Source organism: Heptranchias perlo, chromosome 7, assembly GCF_035084215.1.
Source record: "Heptranchias perlo isolate sHepPer1 chromosome 7, sHepPer1.hap1, whole genome shotgun sequence".
Taxonomy (NCBI): Eukaryota; Metazoa; Chordata; class Chondrichthyes; order Hexanchiformes; family Hexanchidae; genus Heptranchias; species Heptranchias perlo.
Genome location: NC_090331.1, coordinates 36,425,228 through 36,449,782, shown reverse-complemented (window position 1 = coordinate 36,449,782; position 24,555 = coordinate 36,425,228). Strand labels below are relative to the sequence as shown.

Sequence of the window (24,555 nt, the reverse complement as noted above, 5' to 3'; positions counted from 1 at the left end):
TGGAGGGAGGGCACTTCCATCAGATGGGAAAAATATTTCCCTCCTCCTCCTCACCCCATCCAGCAGCAGCTGGAGTGAGGAGTCTGAAAATCTTGGGGCAGCCTTCCCTCTGGCGTGCTTCATGGTTTATCATTGGTTGTTTGCTGCAGGAGGAGCATTGGTGGACTGCCCCTTTAAATAGGGCTCCTCCAGCTGACAGTCCTTGCTGCGCATGCGCAGTCCGCACGCCGCGCAGCTTACCAGCGGGAAACCCAAAAGCAAAGGTTAGTGGCTCCAATTAGCCTGTAATTGCGTGCGGAACACACTGATTTCACCGGGCGCGTTACTCACGCGCCCAGTCGACCCGCCGCCCTGCTAATATCGAGCCCAAGGAGTCTGCAAAGGGATATAGATAGGTTAAGTGAGTGGGCAAAAATTTGGCAGATGGAGTATAATGTGGGAAAATGTGAACTTGTCCACTTTGGCAGGAGGAATTGAAAAGCAGTATATTATTTAAATGGAGAGAGATTGCAGAACTCTGAGATACAGAGGGATCTGGGTGTCCTCGTACATGAATCACAAAAAGTTAGTATGCAGGTACAGCAAGTGATTAGGAAGGCAAATGGAATGTTGTCATTTATTGCAAGGGGAATGGAATATAAAAGTAGAGATGTTTTGCTGCAGTTGTACAGGGCATTGGTGAGACCACATCTAGAATACTGTGTGCAGTTTTGGTCTCCTTATTTAAGAAAGGACATAATTGCTTTGGAGGCAGTTCAGAGAAGGTTCACTTGACTGATTCCTGGGATGAGGGGGCTATCTTATGAGGAAAGGTTGGACAAGTTGGGCTTGTATACGCAGGAGTTTAGAAGGATGAGAGGTGATCTTATTGAAACATATAAGATCCTGAGGGGACTAGAAGGGGTAGAAGCTAAGAGGATGTTTCCCCTTGTAGGAGAGACTGGAACTAGGGGACACAGTTTAAAAATAAGAGGTCTCCCATTTAAGACGGAGATGAGGAGAATTTTTTTCTCTCAGAGGGTCGTGAGTTTGCGGAAGTCCCTTCCCCAGAGAGTGGTGGAGGCAGGGTCATTGAATATTTTTAAGGCTGAGTTAGATAGATTCTTGATTAACAAGGTTATAGTAGGTAGATGGGAAAGTAGGGTTGAGGTCACAATTAGATCAACCATGATCTTATCAAATGGCAGAGCAGGCTCGAGGGACTGAATGGCCTACTCCTGCTCTTAATTTGTATGTTCAGTAGCTGTGGACATGTCCAGGTTTTGTTCTATAACTGTCCAATATTATGAAACTGGTTTTGGAAAGCCTGGTGAGGAATTACTCTTGTTCTTTTTGAATGAATTTACTACGTTGTGACCAGGGCAATTCTTCCGCCCTTGCCTTATAACAATATGTTTTGGTCTTTAAGTTTAAGACTCTTTCTATAGGCTAATAATTTTGGTCTAACGGTATTAAAGTTAGTCTTTTATGTTTAATTCTATAGGGAATTGATGAAGGTCCTGACGGTCTTAAGTTAATATCACATATAATTCGGGAGAAACTGGATATTGAAATGTGTGTACTGATGGGTGCCAACATTGCTAGTGAGGTGGCAGATGAAAAATTTTGTGAGACAACAATTGGTAAGAAATGTGACACTCTGTGCTCCTAGCATTTCAAAGACTCTTCTGACATTTTTTTTAAACAAGAGTTGTACACAAGCCTCTAATTTAGATGCATAGCATCGCTCTGCTCTCGAATGGGTTCCTAATCATACAATCAATATGGTGGTATTCCGGAATCAGCAGTTTTTTTTCTGCTAGTACATGAAATAGTGCCACTAACTGTAATTCACACTGATGTTGGATGTTAGCTACATTTTATATATTGACATGGAAAGTGAAAGCTATTGGGGTAAATTTTAACCCCCAAGAACGGGTGGATTGGGGCAGATGAGGAGTAAAAATGCTCTGTTTTCAGAGCGGGACCACATCCCGGATCCAACACACCTGCTTCTAGGTTTAATCCAGGCAGGTTTGTCTGCGTGTGGAGAGCAGACACCAGGAAGTTCTGCCCCCATTTAAAGCTGGCGGGCCGATACTTAAAGGGTCAATGTACCTCATTGAGATACTTGTGGTACTTAATATTTTGTGTATTGGCATAATAAAGTAACTTTAAGCTTACCTGTTCGGGTTTGCCATCGCTTCCCATTCGCGTCAGGTGAAAGCAGGCGGGAAGGGCCGGATCCTTGAGGTGAGTGCCTTATTGCACTGCTTGTGGGCCCGGAAGAGCAGGAGTGCTTCATCCAGGCCCAACAAGCTCACCTGGCTGACAGGACCCACGTGATCGGCTGCACCACACGCCTCCCCGCCCCCCATGATGGACCCCACCTTCCTCCAACTCTTCACCTGTTCTCCAGCGACCCCCAATTTTCTTCTCGGCCCCCTGATCTCTTCCTCTGCCCACCCCACCCCGATCTTCTCCCCGGCTTATGATCCCTCTCTCTGATTCCTGGCTGCGACCTACTGAAGCAGGCCTTCCTGGCCGACAGCCAGCCTGTCAATCAGGCTGGCTGCTGGGCGCAAAACCCGGAAGTACCGTTGATGGGCCTCATATCGCGACTCACCCATTTACCTTCTGGGTTTTGCACCTGGAAATCTTTCCCCCCCCTCCCCCGCTTCCTTCTGGACTGGAAATTAAAATTTACCCCATTGAGTCTGGAGTCATTCTTAAACATCATGGTGTTTATACTGTCAATGTCTTCCAATAATAAAAACCAAGCTGTAACTGGTTAATTAACCTCAACAGGTGTCTAATTTATATAAAACTATGACTTTTTTTTCTCGCCACTTTTTCCTTTTGTGGTGACTGAAAAATGGCAAAAGGTACAGTTTGGTTGCCCAGAAGGTGACAGGAATTATAAAACCTCAAATTTTGCTGCGGGGTATGTGTGTAAATCTGTTTCATTCATGCCTGTTGTATATAATTATCATAGTATGGTACAGCACAGAAGGAGGCCATTTGGCCCATCGTGCCTGTGTTGGCTCTTTGAAAGAGCTATCCAATTAGTCCCACTCCTCTGCTGTTTCCCCATAGCCCTGTAAATTATGTTTACATTTGTTTAAAAATGAAGATCAAAGTGCACACTGAAGAGTTTTGTTAGATTAAGAATTAAACTGACATCCAAGGTAACACCTTTATTTTCATTGCAACATGATTATGCGACATCCAAGGTGACCCTTGGATGTTGCATAATCATGTTGCAATGAGAATATTGCAAAACACGATACAATCTTCTGTAGAAATGCAGTAAGCCTCCTTAACTGACTGACAGTTGAGTTTTATAGGGATCTGTGCTTTTATTGTTCTTTTTATGTCTATATGTGTATATATATATCCATCAGGATGCAAAAATAAAACTCATGGACAGATCCTCAAGGACCTGATGCAGACTACAAATTTCAGAATTACTGTGGTAGAGGAATGTGACACTGTGGAAATATGTGGTGCATTGAAGGTAAGTGATGGACCAATTTTAATCCATAAATCTGGATGAAAGATTGGAAATATGTAAAAAAATTGCCAGATAAAGAACCTACATCAGAAACTTTAACTCATCTCTTCTCACCATAGATGCTGACTGACTTGCAGTGTGTTTCTAGCATTTTCTATTTTTGTTTCAGATATCCACCATCTGCAATTTTGTGCTTTTAGTTTATAGTAGATGAGTGTGGTATAGAATGTGCTTGAGTGCAGAATATAGGGGTTACTTTCTGACTAGATCAAAGACTAGGCCTTTTTATGGGTAGTTTTTCCAAAGACATTTTTTTACTAACTTTTCTTCATGGAAATATTGTAGCTGTACTACTCTAAATGTTAACATGGAAGTAATATATAGAAATGTTAATAGATTTTACACCAGGAGTTTCTTTGTTTTCTTCTAATTGCATTTAGATAAACCCTTTTTTTAATGAATTTCCAGAAGTTGACTTTGTACCTTACTCTTCAGCGTGCCCAATTTGAAATGTCTGTATATTGGCAATACCTGATTTGGCAGCAAATAGAAAACTGGTACAGCATTCATTATTGTTCTTGTGTCCTTATTGGCAATAATTATACTGATTCATTGTTTTACACAGTAATTTCATTAATGTGTAGATGGTGCCCAAATTGCACCCCACTTAAGGTGTGATAATCTCTATTAGTGATCACGGCCTGAAGGATTGAGTGGTGAAGTGTGTCAAACTGAATTCTACACTGAATTTAGAGGAGGGCTAGTGCCACAGGCTCCTGATTTTTTAACTGGTTCTTCCTACTGGATGGCCTTACCAAATCCAGCAAATTTATTTTGAGATAGCATCAGACCCTTGTGTCGGGAATTAAAAGCACTGACATTGCTTTTTAAACACTAAGTTCAGCTGAGACAGATAGGATGAAAGTTTCCTTTCTCTCCTTTTTCCCTGGTTTTAGGGTCCTATCTGAAATGAGTTTGGGCGGCATCAACCTAGTTAGGCATGAGTCATAAAACAAAAACTGTATGTAATTTATCACTCAGAAAAGTCATGCAAGAGTGCTTAATGATAACACTAATTTGAATGCAAAATTCACCTCAAAAATGTATTAAACTAAAACTTCCTGTCTGGCTATAATCATTGCATTTACTTTTCTCTCACTAATGAAAGGTTATTGTCGACTGAAATAAAAATATGAAATTTAACTGATTACTTCTGCTTTTTGAAGAAAATGAGTAATGAAAATAGTGGAAATCTCACATATGCCATTAACAATTTGAAAGATTTTGTGATTGCCGTCCCCCTCTTCTCCCATAGACCTATAGTTCTTTATTTATCCTCCTTTTTAAATGCAACTTCTGTTGCATCCCTTTCCAATTGTGCTGCTACCCATCTTGCACACAGTGGTCATGAACATAAATATATATGGATCAACTACTACCGGAAAGCACTAACTTAAAATGAAAACATATTTATTGCTGACGTACCCATGTTCCTCACTTTGGCATTGTTGCCAATCTGATACCATCAGTTTTCCATCCCCAATATCTCCCTTTGGAGTGTTAGAAAGTACTGGCAAAGTATATCAATAACTACATTACATACACTACATCAACTTTTAACCCAAACCTTTAATAGGGATGTTAATGCAGACTATTACTAGTGCAGACCAATGCTTTTCAAACTTTTCTATATGGGGGATCCCTTTGCAAATATTGACACATCCAGAAGACTCCCTGTAAATTTTGACATGTTCCTGAGCTCCTCTGTCCTAACTTCCAACAGACTGTTAGCTACCTGAAGAAAAACGTTGCTTTCGTTGTGGAAAATATTTTTATTTAATATCCCTGTAAGTTAACAAATACGGAAACCTGATGACTTCTGGTCAGAAATCCTGGCTCTTCCCAAAAGATTCAGAAACCATAGTTTGAAAACTTATGGTCTAGATAGAAAAGTGGGGTCAGCTTGGTCTAAAGTCCTTTTAAAGCCTCACTAAAATGCACATTTCATACTGGATTTGTGTTGCTTCATACGTAATTTGAGGGATTGTAAACAATTTTACAACACCAAGTTATAGTCCAGCAATTTTATTTTAAATTCACAAGCTTTCGGAGGCTACCTCCTTCCTCAGGTGAACGATGCGGAAATGAAGTCCTCGAAATGAAGTCGCATTTATAATTCACAGAACAATGCTGGTGATAACAGACAGTTTTTTCAACTGCCCGTTGCCAAGGCAATCAGTGTGCAGACAGACAGGTGTTACCTGCCAGGTCTCAGAATATACAAATCACCAAAAAAAACAACAAACAAAAAAAAACAGAGATAGAGAGGTAGAAACATAGAAAAGACAGCAACTGACCCGTTATATTAAAAACAGATAACATTTGTTCGCTGGTGGGGTAACGTGTAGCGTGACATGAACCCAAGATCCCGGTTGAGGCCGTCCTCATGGGTGCGGAACTTGGCTATCAATTTCTGCTCGACGATTTTGCGTTGTCGTGTGTCTCGAAGGCCGCCTTGGAGTACGCTTACCCGAAGGTCGGTGGCTGAATGTCCTTGACTGCTGAAGTGTTCCCCGACTGGGAGGGAACCCTCCTGTTTGGCGATTGTTGCGCGGTGTCCGTTCATCCGTTGTCGCAGTGTCTGCATGGTCTCGCCAATGTACCATGCTCTGGGGCATCCTTTCCTGCAACGTATGAGGTAGACAACGTTGGCCGAGTCACAGGAGTATGAACCATGCACCTGGTGGGTGGTGTCCTCTCGTGTGATGGTGGTATCTGTGTCGATGATCTGGCATGTCTTGCAGAGGTTACCGCGGCAGGGTTGTGTGGTGTCGTGGACGCTGTTCTCTTGAAAGCTGGGTAATTTGCTGCGAACGATGGTCTGTTTGAGGTTGGGTGGCTGTTTAAAGGCGAGTAGTGGAGGTGTGGGGATGGCCATAGCGAGGTGTTCGTCGTCATTGATGACATGTTGAAGGCTGCGGAGAACATGGCGTAGTTTCTCCGCTCCGGGGAAGTACTGGACGACAAAGGGTACTCTGTTGGTTGCGTCCCGTGTTAGTCTCCTGAGGAGGTCTATGCGATTTTTTGCTGTGGCCCGTCGGAACTGTCGATCGATGAGTCGAGCGTCATATCCCGTTCTTACTAGGGCGTCTTTCAGCGTCTGTAGGTGTCCATCGCGTTCCTCCTCGTCTGAGCAGACCCTGTGTATTCGCAGGGCCTGTCCATAGGGGATGGCCTCTTTGACGTGGTTAGGGTGGAAGCTGGAAAAGTGGAGCATCGTGAGGTTGTCCGTGGGCTTGCGGTAGAGTGAGGTGCTGAGGTGCCCGTCTTTGATGGAGATTCGTGTGTCCAAGAAAGAAACTGATTCTGAGGACTACTCCTCAGAATCAGTTTCTTTCTTGGACACACGAATCTCCATCAAAGACGGGCACCTCAGCACCTCACTCTACCGCAAGCCCACGGACAACCTCACGATGCTCCACTTTTCCAGCTTCCACCCTAACCACGTCAAAGAGGCCATCCCCTATGGACAGGCCCTGCGAATACACAGGGTCTGCTCAGACGAGGAGGAACGCGATGGACACCTACAGACGCTGAAAGACGCCCTAGTAAGAACGGGATATGACGCTCGACTCATCGATCGACAGTTCCGACGGGCCACAGCAAAAAATCGCATAGACCTCCTCAGGAGACTAACACGGGACGCAACCAACAGAGTACCCTTTGTCGTCCAGTACTTCCCCGGAGCGGAGAAACTACGCCATGTTCTCCGCAGCCTTCAACATGTCATCAATGACGACGAACACCTCGCTATGGCCATCCCCACACCTCCACTACTCGCCTTTAAACAGCCACCCAACCTCAAACAGACCATCGTTCGCAGCAAATTACCCAGCTTTCAAGAGAACAGCGTCCACGACACCACACAACCCTGCCGCGGTAACCTCTGCAAGACATGCCAGATCATCGACACAGATACCACCATCACACGAGAGGACACCACCCACCAGGTGCATGGTTCATACTCCTGTGACTCGGCCAACGTTGTCTACCTCATACGTTGCAGGAAAGGATGCCCCAGAGCATGGTACATTGGCGAGACCATGCAGACACTGCGACAACGGATGAACGGACACCGCGCAACAATCGCCAAACAGGAGGGTTCCCTCCCAGTCGGGGAACACTTCAGCAGTCAAGGACATTCAGCCACCGACCTTCGGGTAAGCGTACTCCAAGGCGGCCTTCGAGACACACGATGTGGAGATGCCGGTGATGGACTGGGGTTGACAATTGTAAACAATTTTACAACACCAAGTTATAGTCCAGCAATTTTATTTTAAATTCACAAGCTTTCGGAGATTTTCTCCTTCCTCAGGCAAAAACATTTGCCTGAGGAAGGAGAAAATCTCCGAAAGCTTGTGAATTTAAAATAAAATTGCTGGACTATAACTTGGTGTTGTAAAATTGTTTACAATTCGAGACACACGACAACGCAAAATCGTCGAGCAGAAATTGATAGCCAAGTTCCGCACCCATGAGGACGGCCTCAACCGGGATCTTGGGTTCATGTCACGCTACACGTTACCCCACCAGCGAACAAATGTTATCTGTTTTTAATATAACGGGTCAGTTGCTGTCTTTTCTATGTTTCTACCTCTCTATCTCTTTTTTTTTGTTTGTTGTTTTTTTTGGTGATTTGTATATTCTGAGACCTGGCAGGTAACACCTGTCTGTCTGCACACTGATTGCCTTGGCAACGGGCAGTTGAAAAAACTGTCTGTTATCACCAGCATTGTTCTGTGAATTATAAATGCGACTTCATTTCGAGGACTTCATTTCCGCATCGTTCACCCGAGGAAGGAGGTAGCCTCCGAAAGCTTGTGAATTTAAAATAAAATTGCTGGACTATAACTTGGTGTTGTAAAATTGTTTACAATTGTCAACCCCAGTCCATCACCGGCATCTCCACATCATAATTTGAGGGAGAACAAGAGTGGCGGGGAGAGCCCCATTCACTAAGAACAGAGGGAGTCACATCACAGTGAACAGAGAGGAGGAGCTCTGAGAGACTCTGAATAAAAGGGCAGGTTAATCAGGGTAAGTAAACAGTAAGTAAGTTAATAATAATCGAGTATCTAAAGGGAGTTTAGAAAAACTAAGGTTTCTAAATATAATGGATGGGCAGCTGAGACCCATTGCCTGCAATTCCTGCGCCATGTGGGGACCTCAGGATGCTTCATGTGTCCTGGAGGGCCACGTCTGCAGGAAATTCCTCCAGTTGCTCAAGTTCAAGCTGAGGGTTTCTGAGCTTGAGGGGCGGCTGGAGTCACTGTAGAGCATAAGGGAGGCTGAAGGTTTCCTGGATCATACGTTCCAGGAGGTGGGCACCTCGCAGCCACAGAGAGATCAGGATAGCAAGTGGGTGGCCATCTGAAAGGATAGGAAGAGGCAGGCAGTGCAGGAATCTTCTGGGTGTGTGACACTCAAACCGGTATTCAGCATCGAATACCAGTGAGGGTGACGACACCTCGAAGGAGTGCAGTCCTGAGCATGGCACCATGGGGCAAAGGACTGCACAGAGGGGCACAGTGAAGTGTAGAGATGCAGTAGTCATAGGGGATTCAATAGTTACGGGGACTGACAGGCATTTCTGCGAGCGCTGACGCGAGTCGTGCATGGTGTGTTGCCTCCCTGTTGCCAGGGTAAAGGACGTCACAGAGAGAGTGCAGAACATTCTGCGGGGGGAAGGGGAGCAGCCAGAAGTCGTGGTCCATGAGGGTACCAATGACATAGGAAAGAAAAGGGATGAGGTTCTGAGGTTAGAGTTTCAGTAGCTAGGGAGGAAGTTAAAAAGCAGGACCTCAAAGGTAGTAATCTCTGGATTACTCTCAGTGCCACGTGCTAGTGAGTACAGAAATAAGAAGATAAGGCAGGTTAATGCGTGGCTAGAGACATGGTGCAAGAGGGAAAGCTTCAGATTCTTGGGGCATTGGGACCAGTTCTGGGGCAGGAGGGACCTGTTCAAGATGGATGGGTTGCACCTCAACAGAGCTGGGACCAATGTCCTCGCGGGGAGGTTAACTAATGCTATAGGGGACAGTTTAAACTAATTTGGCAGGGGGATGGGCACCAGGATGTAGCATTAAAAAGGAGAAACAAGGTGCACAAAAGATTGGGAGAGACTGATAACAGTAAGAGTAAGAAATAGTACAGTATTAGATGGGACCAGACTAAAAGAGAATATAAGAAGGTCTAAGATAGGTTTACAGCACATGTGTGTAAACATATAAAGCTTGGTAAGTAAGGTTGGTGAGCTGCAGGCGCAAATAACCACATGGGAATGTGATGTAGTGGCGATAACGGAGACCTGGCTCAAAAAAGGGCAGGATTGGGTACTAAATATTCCTGGATACAAGGTGTTCAAGAAAGATAGGGAAGGAAAGAAAGGAGGGAGATGGCAGTATTGATTAAGGAGAAAATTGCAGTGCTGGAGAGAGAGGGTGTCCTTGAGGGGTCAAAGACAACTCCAACCAAATAAATTCTAAGATACAATGGAGGCACCATTATACTACTGGGTGTATTCTATAGGCCACCAACTAGTGGGAAGGATATAGAGGAGCAAATTTGTAGGGAAATTACAGAGAGGTGCAAGAACTATAGAGTAGTGATAATGGGGGACTTCAACGATCCTAATATAGACTGGGATAGTAATAGTGTAAAGGGCAAGGAGGGGAAGGAATTTCTGAAGTGTGTTCAGGAGAACTTCCTTGATCAGTATGTTTCTGGCCCAACAAGGAAGGACGCATTGCTGGATCTGGTTCTGGGGAATGAGGTGGGTCAAGTGGAGCGAGTGTCAGTAGGGGAACATTTAGGGAACAGTGTTCATAGTGTCATAAGGTTTAGATTAGTTATGGAAATAGACAAGAAGCAATCTAGAGTAAAACTACTTAATTGGAGGAGGGCCAATTTCAGTGGGTTGAGAATGGATCTGGGCCGTGTAAATTGGAATCAAAGATTGGCAGACAAAACTGTAATCAAGCAATGGGCGGCCTTTAAAGAGGAGATGATTCAGGTGCAGTTTGGTACATTCCCACGAGGGGGAAAGGTAGGGCAACCAAAGCCAGAGCTCCCTGGATGATGAAAGAGATAGAGAGTAAGATGAAGCAGAAAAAGGGGGAGTGTGACAGATGTCAGGTTGATGATACAAGTGAGAACCAGGCTGAATATAGAAAGTACAGAAGAGAAGTGTAAAAGGAAATAAGAAGGGCAAAAAGAGAGTATGAGAATAGACTGGTGGATAACATTAAAGGGAATCCAAACGTCTTCCGCAGGCATATAAATAGTAAACGGGTAGTAAGAGGAGGGGTGGAGCCGATTAGGAACCAAAAAGGAGATCTACGCTTGAGGCAGAAGGCATGGCTGAGGTACCAAATGAGTACTTTGCATCTGTCTTTACCAAGGAAGAAGATGCTGCCAAAGTCACAGTAAAAGAGGAGGTAGTTGAGATACTGGATGGGCTAAAAATTGATCGAAGAGGAGGTACTAGAAAAGCTAGCTGTACTTAAAGTAGATAAGTCACCAGGTCTGGATGAGATGCATCCTAAGTTGCTGAGCGAAGTAAGGGTGGAAATTGTGGATTCTCTGGCCATAATCTTTCAATCCTCCTCAGATATGGGGGTGATGCTAGAGGACTGGAGAATTGCAAATGTTACATCCTTGTTCAAAAAAGGGGTGTAAGGATAAACCCAGCAACTACAGGCCAGTCAGTTTAACCTTGGTGGTGGGGAAGCTTTTAGAAATGATAATCTGGGAAAAAATTAAGTCACTTGGACAAGTGTGGATTGATTAGGGAAAGCCAGCACGAATTTGTTCAAGGAAAATTGACTGAGTTTTTTTTTATGAGATAACAGAGAGGATTGATGAGGGCAATGCAGTTGATGTTGTGTATGTGGACTTTCAAAAGGCGTTTGATAAAGTGCCACATAATAGGCTTGTCAGCAAAACTGAAGCCTATGGAATAAAAGAGGCAGTGGCAGCATGGATACAAAATTGGCTAAGTGACAGGAAACAGAGTAGTGGTGACCGGTTGTTTTTCGGACTGGAGGAAAGTATACAGTGATTTTCCCCAGGGTCGGTACGAGGACCACTGCTTTTTTTGATATATGTTAATGACTTGGACTTGGGTGTACAGGGCACAATTTTAAAATTTGCAGATGACTCAAAACTTGGAAGTGTAGTGAACAGTGAGGAGGATAGTGATAGACTTCAAGAGGACTGGTGGAATGGGCGGACACAGGGCAGATGAAATTTAATGCAGAGAAGTGCGAAGTGATACATTTTGGCAGGGAGAATGAGGAGAGGCAATATAAACTAAATGCTACAATTCTAAAGGGGGTGCAGGAACTGAGAGACCTGGGGTATATGTGCACAAATCTTTGAAAGTGGCAGGACAGGTTGAGAAATTGTTTTTTAAAAAAAGCATACAGGATTCTGGGCTTTATAAATAGAGGCATAGAGTACAAAAGCAAGGAAGTTATGTTGAACCTTTATATAACACTGATTCGGCCACAGCTGGAGTTTTGTGTCCAATTCTGGGCACCGCACTTTAGGAAGGATGTGAAGGTCTTGGAGAGGGTGCAGAAAAGATTTACTAGAATGATTCCAGGGATGAAAGACTTCAGTTACGTGGATAGTGAAGTTATGTGAAGTTATCCAATTCGGAAGGAAAAACGGAAAGGCAGAGTATTATTTAAATGGTGATAGATTGGGAAATGTTGATGAACAAAGAGACCTGGGGTCCTTGTACACCAGTCACTGAAAGCAAACATGCAGGTGCAGCAAGCAGTTAGGAAGGCAAATGGTATGTTGGCCTTCTTTGCAAGAGCATTTGAGTACAGGAGCAAGGATGTCTCACTGCAGTTATATGGGGCCTTGGTAGACCACACCTGGAGTATTGTGTGCAGTTTTGGTCTCCTTACCTAAGAAAGGATGTACTTGCCACAGAGGGAGTGCAGCAAAGGTTCACCAGACTGATTCCTGGGATGGCAGGACTCGTATGAGGAGAGATTGGGTCGACTCAGCTTGTATTCACTCGAGTTTAGAAGAATGAGAGGGGATCTCATTGAAACATATAAAATTCTGACAGGGCTAGACAGATTGGATGCAGGGAGGATGTTTCCTCTGGCTGGGGGGTCCAGAACGAGGGGTCACAGTCTCAGGATACAGGGTAGGACATTTAGGACTGAGATGAGGAGAAATTTCTTCACTCAGAGGGTGGTGAACCTGTGGAATTCTCGACCACAGAAAGCTGTGGAGGCCAAGTCACTGACTATATTTAAGAGGGAGCTAGATTGATTTCTAGACACAAAAGGTATCAAGAGGTATGGGGAGAGAGCGGGCATATGGTATTGAGATAGAGGATCAGCCATGATCATATTGAATGGCGGAGCGGGCTCGAAGGGCCGAATGGCCCATTCCTGCTCCTATTTTCTATGTTTCTATAGACTGGAGAAGCTGGGGTTGTTCTCCTTAGAGCAGAGAAGGCTAAGAGGAGATTTGATAGAAGTGTTCAAAATCATGAAGGGTTTAGATAAAGTAAATAAAGAGAAACTGTTCTATTGGTGGAAGGGTCAAGAACCAGAGGGCACAGATTTAAGGTGATTAGCAAAAGAACCAAAGGCGACATGAGGCAAAAATTTTTTACGCAGCAGGTAGTTGTGATCTGGAATGCGCTGCCTGAAAGGGTGGTAGAAGCAGGTTCAATCGTGGCATTCAAAAAGGAATTGGATAAGTACTTGAAGGGAAAAAATTTGCAGGGCTACAGGGGGAAAAAGCAGGGGAATGGGACTAATTGGATTGCTCTTACAAAGAGCCGACCCAAGCTCGATGGGCCGAATGGCCTCCTTTTGTGCTGTAACCATTCTATGATTGATTCCATATCAAACAGTATAAATTTCAGTCTGCACTGCAATTTCCCAATTCATATTTTGGATTTTAACCTCAATTTTATTATCCCTTTTTTCTTTGTAGAATATCGTGGCTGTTGGTGCTGGCTTCTGTGATGGGCTTAGTTATGGTGACAACACTAAAGCTGCCGTAATCCGCTTGGGATTGATGGAAATGTTAGCTTTTGCCAAATTATTTTGTAAAGGACCAGTTACATCAGCCACCTTCCTGGAGAGTTGCGGAGTTGCTGATCTTGTTACAACTTGTTATGGAGGGCGCAACAGAAGAGTAGCAGAAGCATTTGTGAAAACTGGAAAAGTAGGAGTTATTTTATCAGTTTTGATAAAGGTTTTTTCTTCGATATTGTCTTGAAATGGTGTATTTATAGGTATTCGAGAATTATAATTCTCTCATTTTAATATTTTGCTTTTTATGAAAAAGTGAATAAACAAATGAGTGAAAAGGTATATCTCTCCATTTCACAGCCAAAGCAATTATACTTACCATCCTTAATATAACAACCATTGGGAGTCAAGCATTTTTTGAGTTACAAAGCGAATACAACAGATGTCCTATAACATTGTAGAGCGTAAAATGTAACCAAAAAGGTCAGAACCCAAAGTCCAGTCATGAAGCCCCTGATATTTGCGGGGAGGGTGTGGGGAGGCCAAAACGGCTGAAGAACCCGGCGAGGTCGGGGATGCGGAGGTCCTGCCCAACTAAACGATAGGACCTCTATCATTTTTTTCTTCCGTTTCCCGCCTGGCAGCCGGCCAAATTGACATCCTGGCCGATGGCCAGGATGGAACACTAGCAACAGGAGGCTGCAGGCGGGTACCCTTGGGAATGGTCCCCAGCAATCGGGTTGGGGGGTGGGTGCGGAGGAGGTTGGCAATCGGGGGAGGGTGGGGAAGGTCAGAGATCAGGGCTTGGGCTAGGAGGGTGGCTGGTAGAGCCGGCAACTTCCACCTCCCTTTCACTGCTGGTTTTCTCGACCGCTGGGAAAAAGGCAATGAGCCCGTGTGCAGCGGGTTGGAGTTGCTTTCCCCGTTTTTTCATTTTTAACCCTCCCTACCCACCTCGACCCTCTCCCAAGGTTGTATGTTGGATGAGATAATATCAATCTTATTTTTGATAATGTATGTTTACTTTCTTAGGTGTTGCATCTAGATATGCACCACTTTACAAATTACTAATTTGCTCAATAATGTATCTATAATTTGAATACATGCTAGATCTTTATAGTCTTTCACTATATTTTATCCAGTCTGTTGAGGAGTTGGAAAAAGAGATGCTGAATGGACAGAAGTTGCAGGGTCCTCAGACTTCAGTCGAGGTTTACAAAGTGCTCAAACAGAAGAACTTGGTGGACAAGTAAGTATTTTTGACTAGTAAATAAGTTGGTTTATTTACTTGTAATTTTATTGGCTAATAGAAGTGACAATGAATCCTGGATTATATAAAATTTGCAGAAAATAATTAAAAGCAGTAAGAACTACCACATATGGTCACAAACATAGAACTAATCTGAATTTTGCATAGCTTTTAGACAGTTTAGAACGGTTACAGTAGTATGGTGGTTATGTTACTGGACTAATAATCCAAAGGCCTGAATTAATACTCGAACATAAAAAGAAACTGGCCGTCCTTGCATAGTCTGGCCTCTATGACTCCAGTCTCACACCAATGTGGTTGGCTCCTAACTGCCCTCAGAAGTGGTGTAATAAGCCACTCAGTTGTATCAAATTTGCTGATGATTGCAGCGTTCAGCTCCATTCGTAATTCCTCAGATAATGAAGCAGTCCATACCCGCATGCAGCAAGACCTGGACAACATCCAGGCTTGGGTCAATAATTAGCAAGTAATATTCGTGACACATAAGTGCAAGGCAATGACCATCTCCACCAAGATCTAACCACCTCCCCTTGACATTCAATGGCATTACCATCGGCAAATCCCCCACCATCAACATTCTGGGGTCACCATTCATCAGAAACCCAACTGGACCAGCCACGTATATGCCATGGCTTCTAGAACAGATCAGAAACTACTTAATCAGCATCGAGTGGCTCACTCAATAACTCCCCAAAGCCTTTCCACCACCTACAAGGCACAAGTCAGGAGTGTGATGGAACACTCTCCACTTGCCTGGATGAGTGCAGCTCCAACAACACTCAAGAAGCTCAACACCATCCAGGAGAAAACAGGTTTGGCACTCCATCCGCCACCACCAGCGTACTGTGGCTACAGTGTGTACTATCTACAGGATAAACTGCAACAAGTGGCCACGGCTTCTTTGGCAGCACGTCCCAAACCCATGACCTGCACCACCTAGAAGGACATGGGCAGCTGGTGCATGGGACCATCGACCCCAAGTCACATGCCCAACTTGGACATATATCGCTGTTGGGCCAAAACCCTGGAATTTCTTACCTGACAACACTGTAAGAATACCTTCACCACAAGAACTGCAGCAGTTCAAGAAGAAGGCCCATCACCACCTTTGAGAGCAACAAGGGATGGGCAATAAATGCTGGCTTTGCCAGTGATGCCCATGGTCTGAGAATGAGAAGAAAAAGGTATCTTTGTCCCCATTTTTGAGTCATTTTGGTTTTCTCTATTGCTAGGTCTCCCTGCACTATACACCATTGGCTGGTCAAGAGGTTGGGCAGGTATCCTGTTCTTAGATCCTCTGTTAGTGCTGCTCTGTAACTGGCTAGGCGTTGTATGAGTGAGTGTGTGCCTTTTTTATATTAAAAATCCTCTATGTACAAGCACTTGACCTCCACTTGATAGTTCTACTATCACACATATCAGCCGTGGCTCAGTTGGTAGTACTCTCATCTCTGAAGGTCATGGGTTCAAGTCCAACTCCAGAGACTTGAACACAAAATCTAGGCTGACACTTCAGTGTAGTATTGAAGGAGTGCTGCATTGTTGGAGGTGCGGTCTTTCGGATGAGATGTTATACCGAGGCCCAGTCTCGCCTCTAGGGTGGACGTAAAAGATCCCACGGCACTATTTCAGAGAAGAGCAGAGGTGTTATCCCCGGTATCCTAGCCAATATTTATCCCTCGACCAACATCTCTAAAACCAGATTATCTGGTTATTATCACGTTGATGTTTGTGGGAGCTTGCTGTGTAAATATAAATGCAAGCTTTTTTTCTTTTACTTTGGGAATACAGGTCCCAACCCATGTGCAGCTACTTCATGTTAGTGCATGCTGTATCATCAATGCATTATATTGCACTAGTATTGCGGCTGTTCAAATGTTTCAGACCGACTTTTGTATTTTTACAGATTTCCACTCTTTGCTGCAGTTTTTCAAATCTGCTATGAGGGTAGACCGGTCAGAGACTTCATCACATGCCTTCAGAACCACCCGGAACACTTATAACTTGAGCCGAGTCCTGCAAATCCATGTTATAATCACATAATCTTTTATCTTTTTAGGCAGGTAAAGAATTAGTATAGCTACAAATTATTTTAGCAGCCTTATTTTAATAAGCTAACTTTTTATAGTGAAATTTATTCTACACTAATTTTGCCTTTTAACAAACCAGGGAAATGTTTTTAATATGCGAAAATGCATTGCAATCTCTAGAATGCTTATTGATGTTTCATTAATAATATCTTCAATCATTCCCTACTCTTGCCAATGTAACTTTTTAGCATACTGCTTCTGTTGGCCTTAATTTTTATATTACTGATAAATGTTAGCCTTAGATCATGCAGCAATTGTTGGTCATACAGCTGTGTAGAAGAAACAGTTTGCATATCATAAATGAGAATTCCAGTTCCGTTTCATTCAGTAGTAGGTTTGACTCTAACTTAAAAAGATTTCAGGTACACAGGAATTGACTACATATAGTAGCTCTTAGATCACTAAAATAGACTAATTAAAGGTAATGTTTACTTTGAAGAATTTGCATTTTTATGCCCAAGGAAATATTTTACTGTAATTTGTCAAAAATATAACTTGTTTTAACAAACTTTTTAATCCAAGTGTCATGTCTGGCTTCACACAAACTAAGTACTGGAATCTTTTAAAAACGCACAAAACGCATTGTCATTACAGTAACTTTTTAGAGGGACTGTAGCTGATTATATCTACCAGTGAGATACAACTAGTTATATAAGCCTTAATTTTTTTAAATAAACCAGCTCAATGCTCAACACAAAATTGCTGTGGTTAGGTGGATGTGATAGGGTATTAATATTGTGGGGTGTTTTACTAGGCTTTGGACTGGAAATCAAAACTGTATCACTTTGCAATTGATCTTTCAATCACAATAAAAATATTTGTAATAAGAATGTGGCTTTGTAGTTTTCTTTAAGTATTTATTAAGTGCTAAAGCACTTAAATAATTTATGACGCCACAGTTTTTTTTTATTCATTCATGGGACGTGGGCGTTGCTGGCAAGGCATTTACTGCCCATCCCCAATTACCCTTGAGAAGGTGGTAGTGAGCTGCCTTCTTGAACCGCTGCAGTGCATGTGGTGAAGGTACTCCCACGGTGCTGTTAGGGAGGGAGTTCCAGGATTTTGACCTAGCGACGATGAAGGAACGGTGAAAAATTTCCAAGTCAGGATGGTGTGTGACGTGGAGGGGAATGTGCAGGTGGTGGTGTTCCCATGCACCAGCTACCCTTGTCCTTCTAGGTGGTAGGAGATCGCAGGTTTGAGAGGTACTGTTGAAGAAGCCTTGGCGAGTTGCTGCAGAGCATCTTGTAGATGGTACACACTGCAGCCACAGTGCGCCAGTGGTGGAGGGAAGGAATGTTTAAGGGGGTGGATGGGGTACCGATCAAGCAGGCTGCTTTGTCCTGGATGGTGTTGAGCTTCTTGAGTGTTGTTGGAGCTGCACTCACCCAGGCAAGTGGAGTGTATTCCATCACATTCCTGACTTGTGCCTTGTAGATGGTGGAACGGCTTTGGGGAGTCAGGAGGTGAGGCACTCGCTGCAGAAAACCCAGCCTCTGACCTGTTCTTGTAGCCACAGTATTTAAGTGGCTGGTCCAGTTAAGTTTCTGGTCAATAGTGACCCCCAGGATGTTGATGGTGGGGGATGTCAAGGGGAGGTGGTTAGACTCTCTTGTTGGAGATGGTCATTGCCTGGCACTTGTCTGGCACGAATGTTAGTTATCATCCCAAGCCTGGTTGTTGTCCAGGTCTTGCTGCATGGGGGCATGGACTGCTTTATTATCTGAGGGGTTGTGAACAAAGCTGAACACTGTGCAATCAGCAAACACCCCCACTTCTGACCTTATGATGGAGGGAAGGTCATTGATGAAGCAGCTGAAGATGGTTGGGCCTAGGACTCTGCCCTGGGGAACTCCTGCAACAATGTCCTGGGGCTGAGATGATTGGCCTCCAACAACCACTACCATCTTCCTTTGTGCTAGGTCTGACTCCAGCCACTGGAGAGTTTTCCCCCTGATTCCCATTGACTTCAATTTTACTAGGGCGCCTTGATGCCACACTCAGTCAAATGCTATCTTGATGTCAAGGGCAGTCACTCTCACCTCACCTCTGGAATTCAGCACTTTTGTCCATGTTTGGACCAAGGCTGTAATGAGGTCTGGAGCCGAATGGTCCTGGTGGAGCCCAAACTGAGCACCGGTGAGCAGGTTATTGGTGAGTAGGTGCCGCTTGATAGCACTGTCGATGGCACCTTCCATCACTTTGCTGATTGAGAGTAGACTGATGGTAATTGGCCGGATTGGATTTGTCCTGCTTTTTGTGGACAGGACATACCTGGGCAATTTTCCACTTTGTCAGGTAGATGCCAGTGTTGTAGCTGTACTGGAACAGTTTGGCTTGAGGCACGGCTAGTTCTGGAGCACAAGTCTTAAGTACTACAGCCTTTGCTGTTTCCAGTGCACTCAGCTGTTTCTTGATATCACGTGGAGTGAATCAAATTGGATGAAGACTTGCTTCTGTAAGGGTGGGGATCTCGGGAGAAGGCAGAGATGGTTAATCCACTCGGCACTTCTGGCTGAAGATGGTTGCAAACGCTTCAGCCTGGTCTTTTGCACTCCCGTGCTGGGCTCTGCCATCATTGAGGATGGGGATGGTCACGGAGCCTTATCCTGTTAGTTGTTTAATTGTCCACCACCATTCACGACTGGATGTGGCAGGACTGCAGAGCTTTGATCTGATCCGTTGGTTGTGGAATCACTTAACTCTGTCTCTAGCATGTTGCTTCCGCTGTTTAGCATGCTTGTAGTCGTGTTGTAGCTTCAGCAGGTTGGCACCTCATTTTTAGGTATGCTCCTGCTAGATCTGTCCTGAATCTATCCCATTTAGCACTGTGGTAGTGCCACACGTGATGGACTGTGTCCTCCTTGTGCAGACAGGACTTCATCTCCACGAGGACTGTGCGCTGATCACTCCTACCAATAGTGTCATGGACAGATGCATCTGTGACAGGTAGATCAATGTTTTGCAGAATGTCACTAAAAGCACATTTTTCTCTTAATAAATTTTACAAAGAATCAATGTTACAACACAGAAACATCATTTGGCTCAAGTCTGCTACTGTTTATCTATGCAAGTCACCTAGTTGAATCCCATTTTCTTGCTTGCTTTCCCTACAGTATGATATTTCACTTTTTCAAGCAGCTACCTACATCCCTTTAAAACAATTTATGGATACTGCTTCAAGAATGGTCTTGCCACAAATAATGCATTGTTCTAATGTTAAAGATTTTTTTCCTAACCTCCCCTTTAATGTCAGTACTGCCCCAATAGATAAATCTGATGACATTATCCGATTTTTCAATAGATATTATTGCACTGAACATCTACAAACTTTTGATCCTAGTGTAGGCGCTGGGATTGAAAATAGTACATAACTTTAAAAAAAACATAACTATTAATTTCCTGAGCTGGTTAGAGGCATGCAAAGGTGATCTTTCTGCTAGGCCACGATGGTGCATTCTGGAGTTGCGCCAGTAAAAACAATGGGAAGCATCGGACCCAGGAAACCACAGTGCCAGATGAACACTCTGTAGCCCCACACAATCGTGTGATTTCCTTTAAATCTAGATCAACTTTCAGCCTGATTTCAGTCACGCTCCCTGCTGCTTTTAGTGGAGGCGTCACAGAACACTTGGGATACATTTTATTACTGGTGCCATGCAGCAGCCTAGCAGGAGAGAGACCCAACCATGTTTTTTTAAAAAATCATTTATTCCATGAGTTACAGTATCCTCGTGGTTACGATACTGGACTAGCAACCCAGAGATTAAGAGTTCAAATCCCACTGTGGCAGGTTGTGAAATTGAATTCAATAAATTTGGTAATTTGTGGGCAGTTCCGGGATTTTGGCTTAGCGATGATGAAGGAACTATGATATATTTCCAAGTCAGGATGGTGTGTAACCTGGAGGTGATTGGTATCCCCATGCACTTGCTGCCCTTGTACTTCTAGGTAGTGGAGGTCCTGGGTTTGGGAGTTGCTGCAATGCATCCTGTGGTTAGTACACACTGCAGCCATAGTCAGCTGGTGGTGGAGGGAGTGGATGTTTGAGGTGGTGGTTGGGCTGCCGAACAAGTGGACTACTTTGTCCTGGATAGTGTCAAGCTTCTTGAGTGTTGTTATAGCTGCACCCATCTAGTTAAGTCTTCTAGGAGACCTTGGGGAATCAGGAGTCATGAGGTGAGTCACTCGCCGCAGAATACCCAGCCACAAAGTAACGACAAAAGCTTCCATTATGCAAAGTTTTTCTTATTAGCATCTGGGCTAGTACCTAAATTGGGATAGCTGTCCTACAGACTAGTCAAGCAACAGCCTGACATAGTTGTATTCACAGATTTATATCCATCAGTCAACATCCCACACTCCATCACCAGCCCTGGATATGTTCTGTCCCACCACCAGGATAGACCCACCAAAGGGCATACAATCAGGTGGGTGTGGCCCTGGGAGTCTTCAACATTGAGTCCTCATGAAGTCTTATGCCTTCAGGTCAAACAAGGTCAAGGAAACCTGATCACCACCTACCACCCCTGAACTGAAAAATCAGCATTTCCCCATGTTGAGCACTACTTGAGGGAAACAATAGCACAATGTACAGTGGGTGGTGAGGGAACCAATACGAGGAAGTAACCTACTCGATTTTGATAACATTCGTTGGTGATCACCGCTCAGTCCTTGTAAAGGCATCCTCCACCGTGTAGTGTGGAACTACCACCATGCTATGTGGGACACATATAGCACCTTAAAACTGGATATCAATGAAGCACTATGGGCCATCAGCCACAGCAGAATTATGTATCACCACAATCAGTAATCTCATGGCCCCATAGTTCTTGATCACCATCAAGCCAGAAGACCAAACCTGGTTTAATGCAGAAAGTAGAACGGCATGCCAGAAGCAGCACCAGGTATACCTCAGAATGAAGTTTGAACCGCATGAAACAACTGCACAGGTCTACCGGAGAATAGGATTAATTGCAATTAGAATTATGCCCTTAATTTCTTGTGATCAACACTGTAAACAATAGTGAATATAAAACAGATACATTTATCTTGTACAAAGATCAATAAAGTAGAGAACATTAAAAACAATTATTTTTAATGTTTATTCAATTATTTAGTATAAGCAGCAATGTTTAGCTCACATTGTATAATATAAAACAATGCCATTTTGAAGATTTCTTGTGCACATACTGAATACAGCTAACTACAAACATCCCAAACCAGCAATTTATGAAAGCCTTGTTTAAAGAAAAAAAACTGCACTTTAGCCTCATTTATCTATCACTACAGGTATGATTCTGATTAGGTAGGTACGTCTGATAACTAATTTCACAATGGAGGCATCACAGAATTTGATTGTTTAACTCAAACAACATGATGCTTGTTACAGCTACATCAAATAAGCAGCAAAAATTTGGTAATTCAGCATATTAAAACCAAATTTGCAACTCCAATAAGTGAAGGGATTAGAAAATGAAAACGACCTATGTATATGAGACTTTAGTATGATGTATGCTGCTGGGTTCAATGTTGCTTTTGCCCAACACTGGAACTCTATGCATGCTTACTTGTGGTAGAACTCCACTCATTGGCTTTCAAATGCTGGTTAACATTTACCTGAGGAAGGAGGAAGTCTCCGAAAGCTTGTGAATTTAAAATAAAATTGCTGGACTATAACTTGGTGTTGTAAAATTGTTTACAATTGTCAACCCCAGTCCATCACCGGCATCTCCACATTTTAAAATGAGCAGTGGGGAGCATTGGCCCATCAACATTAAAAAAAATTCAAAATAAAGTCCAAAAGGTGGAAGCGAAATCCAAAGGGGAGACTGGGAATTCTTTAAATTTGGGTTTTGTACTGCACTGAAGTTATTCTGTAGCCAGTGTGAAGACCAAGTGGTGTGCAACTACCTCCTGGAGATGGTCACATACTCCTTGCCTTTAACATGGTCCACAATCAGATCACTGACCTCACTCCCATGTGATACTGCCATTTATGTCAATGTACACTTTGTACCAACACAAAAGCAGTATTATAACTGGCCTGTAAGTTAAGTGATTTATGCATTGTACAATGATGTAAACATATATAAAAGGGGTTTGTTATTAAAAGTACACATCTTTACTGTTGTTAATTATAGGGCTTTGAAGTGATGACTTAGATAAGCCGGACACCATTTTTTTCTCTCTTCCCTCCTCCCCTGAAGACAGCAAGGATAGTATACCATTACATTGGTAGTGGCAGCCCTGCGGTACCTCACACAAAAGGCCATTTTTCATGTGTGAACATAGGTAGTGAATGCTAGTATTTGCCTGTAAGAATTTGATCCTGTCCACAAACATGTATGCATGCCTATTTCCAGCAGGGACCACTGGTTAACAATTGGAAGTAGTAATCTTGACTGATTTTTCCCATCCTTAGTCCAGAGGTCAACTGTAGCACTCACACCACTGCCTTTAACAAGATCAGCTAACTCAACAAATAAATAATTGAATCTAGGACTTTTCTGGTTTGTAAATGCTTAGTATGGTGCATTTATCACTCAACCATCAAGAGAATTGCTCTAAAGAAAATTTTTTCACATTGCCAACTACATGGGGCAAGCTGAGTTAAGAACATTTCTCCCCCTAAACTGAGCAATATTTGATACTCAAAAGAAATAGCGTTATAATTCATAAATGCATCAACCAACCAGCTGGAAAGCTTAACTTGTATGTAAAAAAAAACGCGGCATATAATACAACTTTTCCACCTCCCCTCACACCAAATATTTTAATAACTTTAGGAGGCTGAGAATATTGCATCTTTTCTTCCAAAAATAAAACTGGCTAATTTAACAACACTTCAATATTACAATTTTAAAATTAAACATTTTCAAAAATCTGGCATTTAGAATTATTAATAAACTCAAAGATGACCATTTTAGTCATCAATGTGCCAAAAATTTCACTTACCGCAGTGCTCAAAATAGTCAGAAGAAAACATTGGTTATAATTACTGCCCTCAATTATACCACACAAAAGCACTGGTTTAGTTAATGTTTTATTCCACACACAAGATAATTCAACAAATGGTAAATTGTCCAATCAGGTGTAATGGCTATTGTAATTGTAATACCCATCATTCCCCATTTTATGATGTTTTTAAAAAGAGGTTATTGTCTACTCTTAGCAATTTCTATATTTGTAATGCAAATATTGAGTTATGAAGGTCAGCTTACTCCTTCTGTACCTAATTACTAAGAGCATAATGAAAAACTACAACATTGCTTCAATTTATATAAATATAAAAAGCACTAAGATACACACATGAACATTCTAACAAACCAAGTGCAACAGTTGTTAGCTGCCTGTGTTTGAACAGTGAACTTTCTAATGTACAATTGTTGGGAAGCAATCTGAAAAAAATGACTGGATACATTGCACATAGTTTTATCTTCATCAGGTTTGTACTAGCAAGTGATATATTTGAATAGAGAGAACCTGATAAGTTACCAACAGCATAATGTAGAGAAGAGAAAACATTACCTTGACCCAGAGTGCTGATATGGACATGACTTTAGCTGATGTTCACTGTTCATTACCTGAGATAAGTTGATCACATTCCTAAGAACTATATTCAAAACACTC

The 24,555-nt window shown here is 43.1% G+C and overlaps 1 protein-coding gene across 3 annotated transcripts in view; it reads left to right on the top strand.

Annotated features, from left to right (window-relative positions):
* The window catches only part of LOC137323618 (glycerol-3-phosphate dehydrogenase [NAD(+)], cytoplasmic-like), a 31,492-nt gene extending 13,739 nt beyond the window's left edge, over nucleotides 1-17,753 (top strand). For all 3 annotated transcript variants that reach the window (XM_067987314.1, XM_067987312.1, XM_067987313.1), the window contains exons 6-10: nucleotides 1,484-1,622; nucleotides 3,384-3,496; nucleotides 13,523-13,756; nucleotides 14,706-14,812; nucleotides 16,740-17,753. In XM_067987314.1, coding sequence (XP_067843415.1) covers nucleotides 1,484-1,622; nucleotides 3,384-3,496; nucleotides 13,523-13,756; nucleotides 14,706-14,812; nucleotides 16,740-16,836 — 690 coding nt within the window. In that variant the 3' untranslated portion in view covers nucleotides 16,837-17,753. The remainder of the gene's footprint in view (nucleotides 1-1,483; nucleotides 1,623-3,383; nucleotides 3,497-13,522; nucleotides 13,757-14,705; nucleotides 14,813-16,739) is intronic.
* Nucleotides 17,754-24,555: the final 6,802 nt, after the last annotated feature.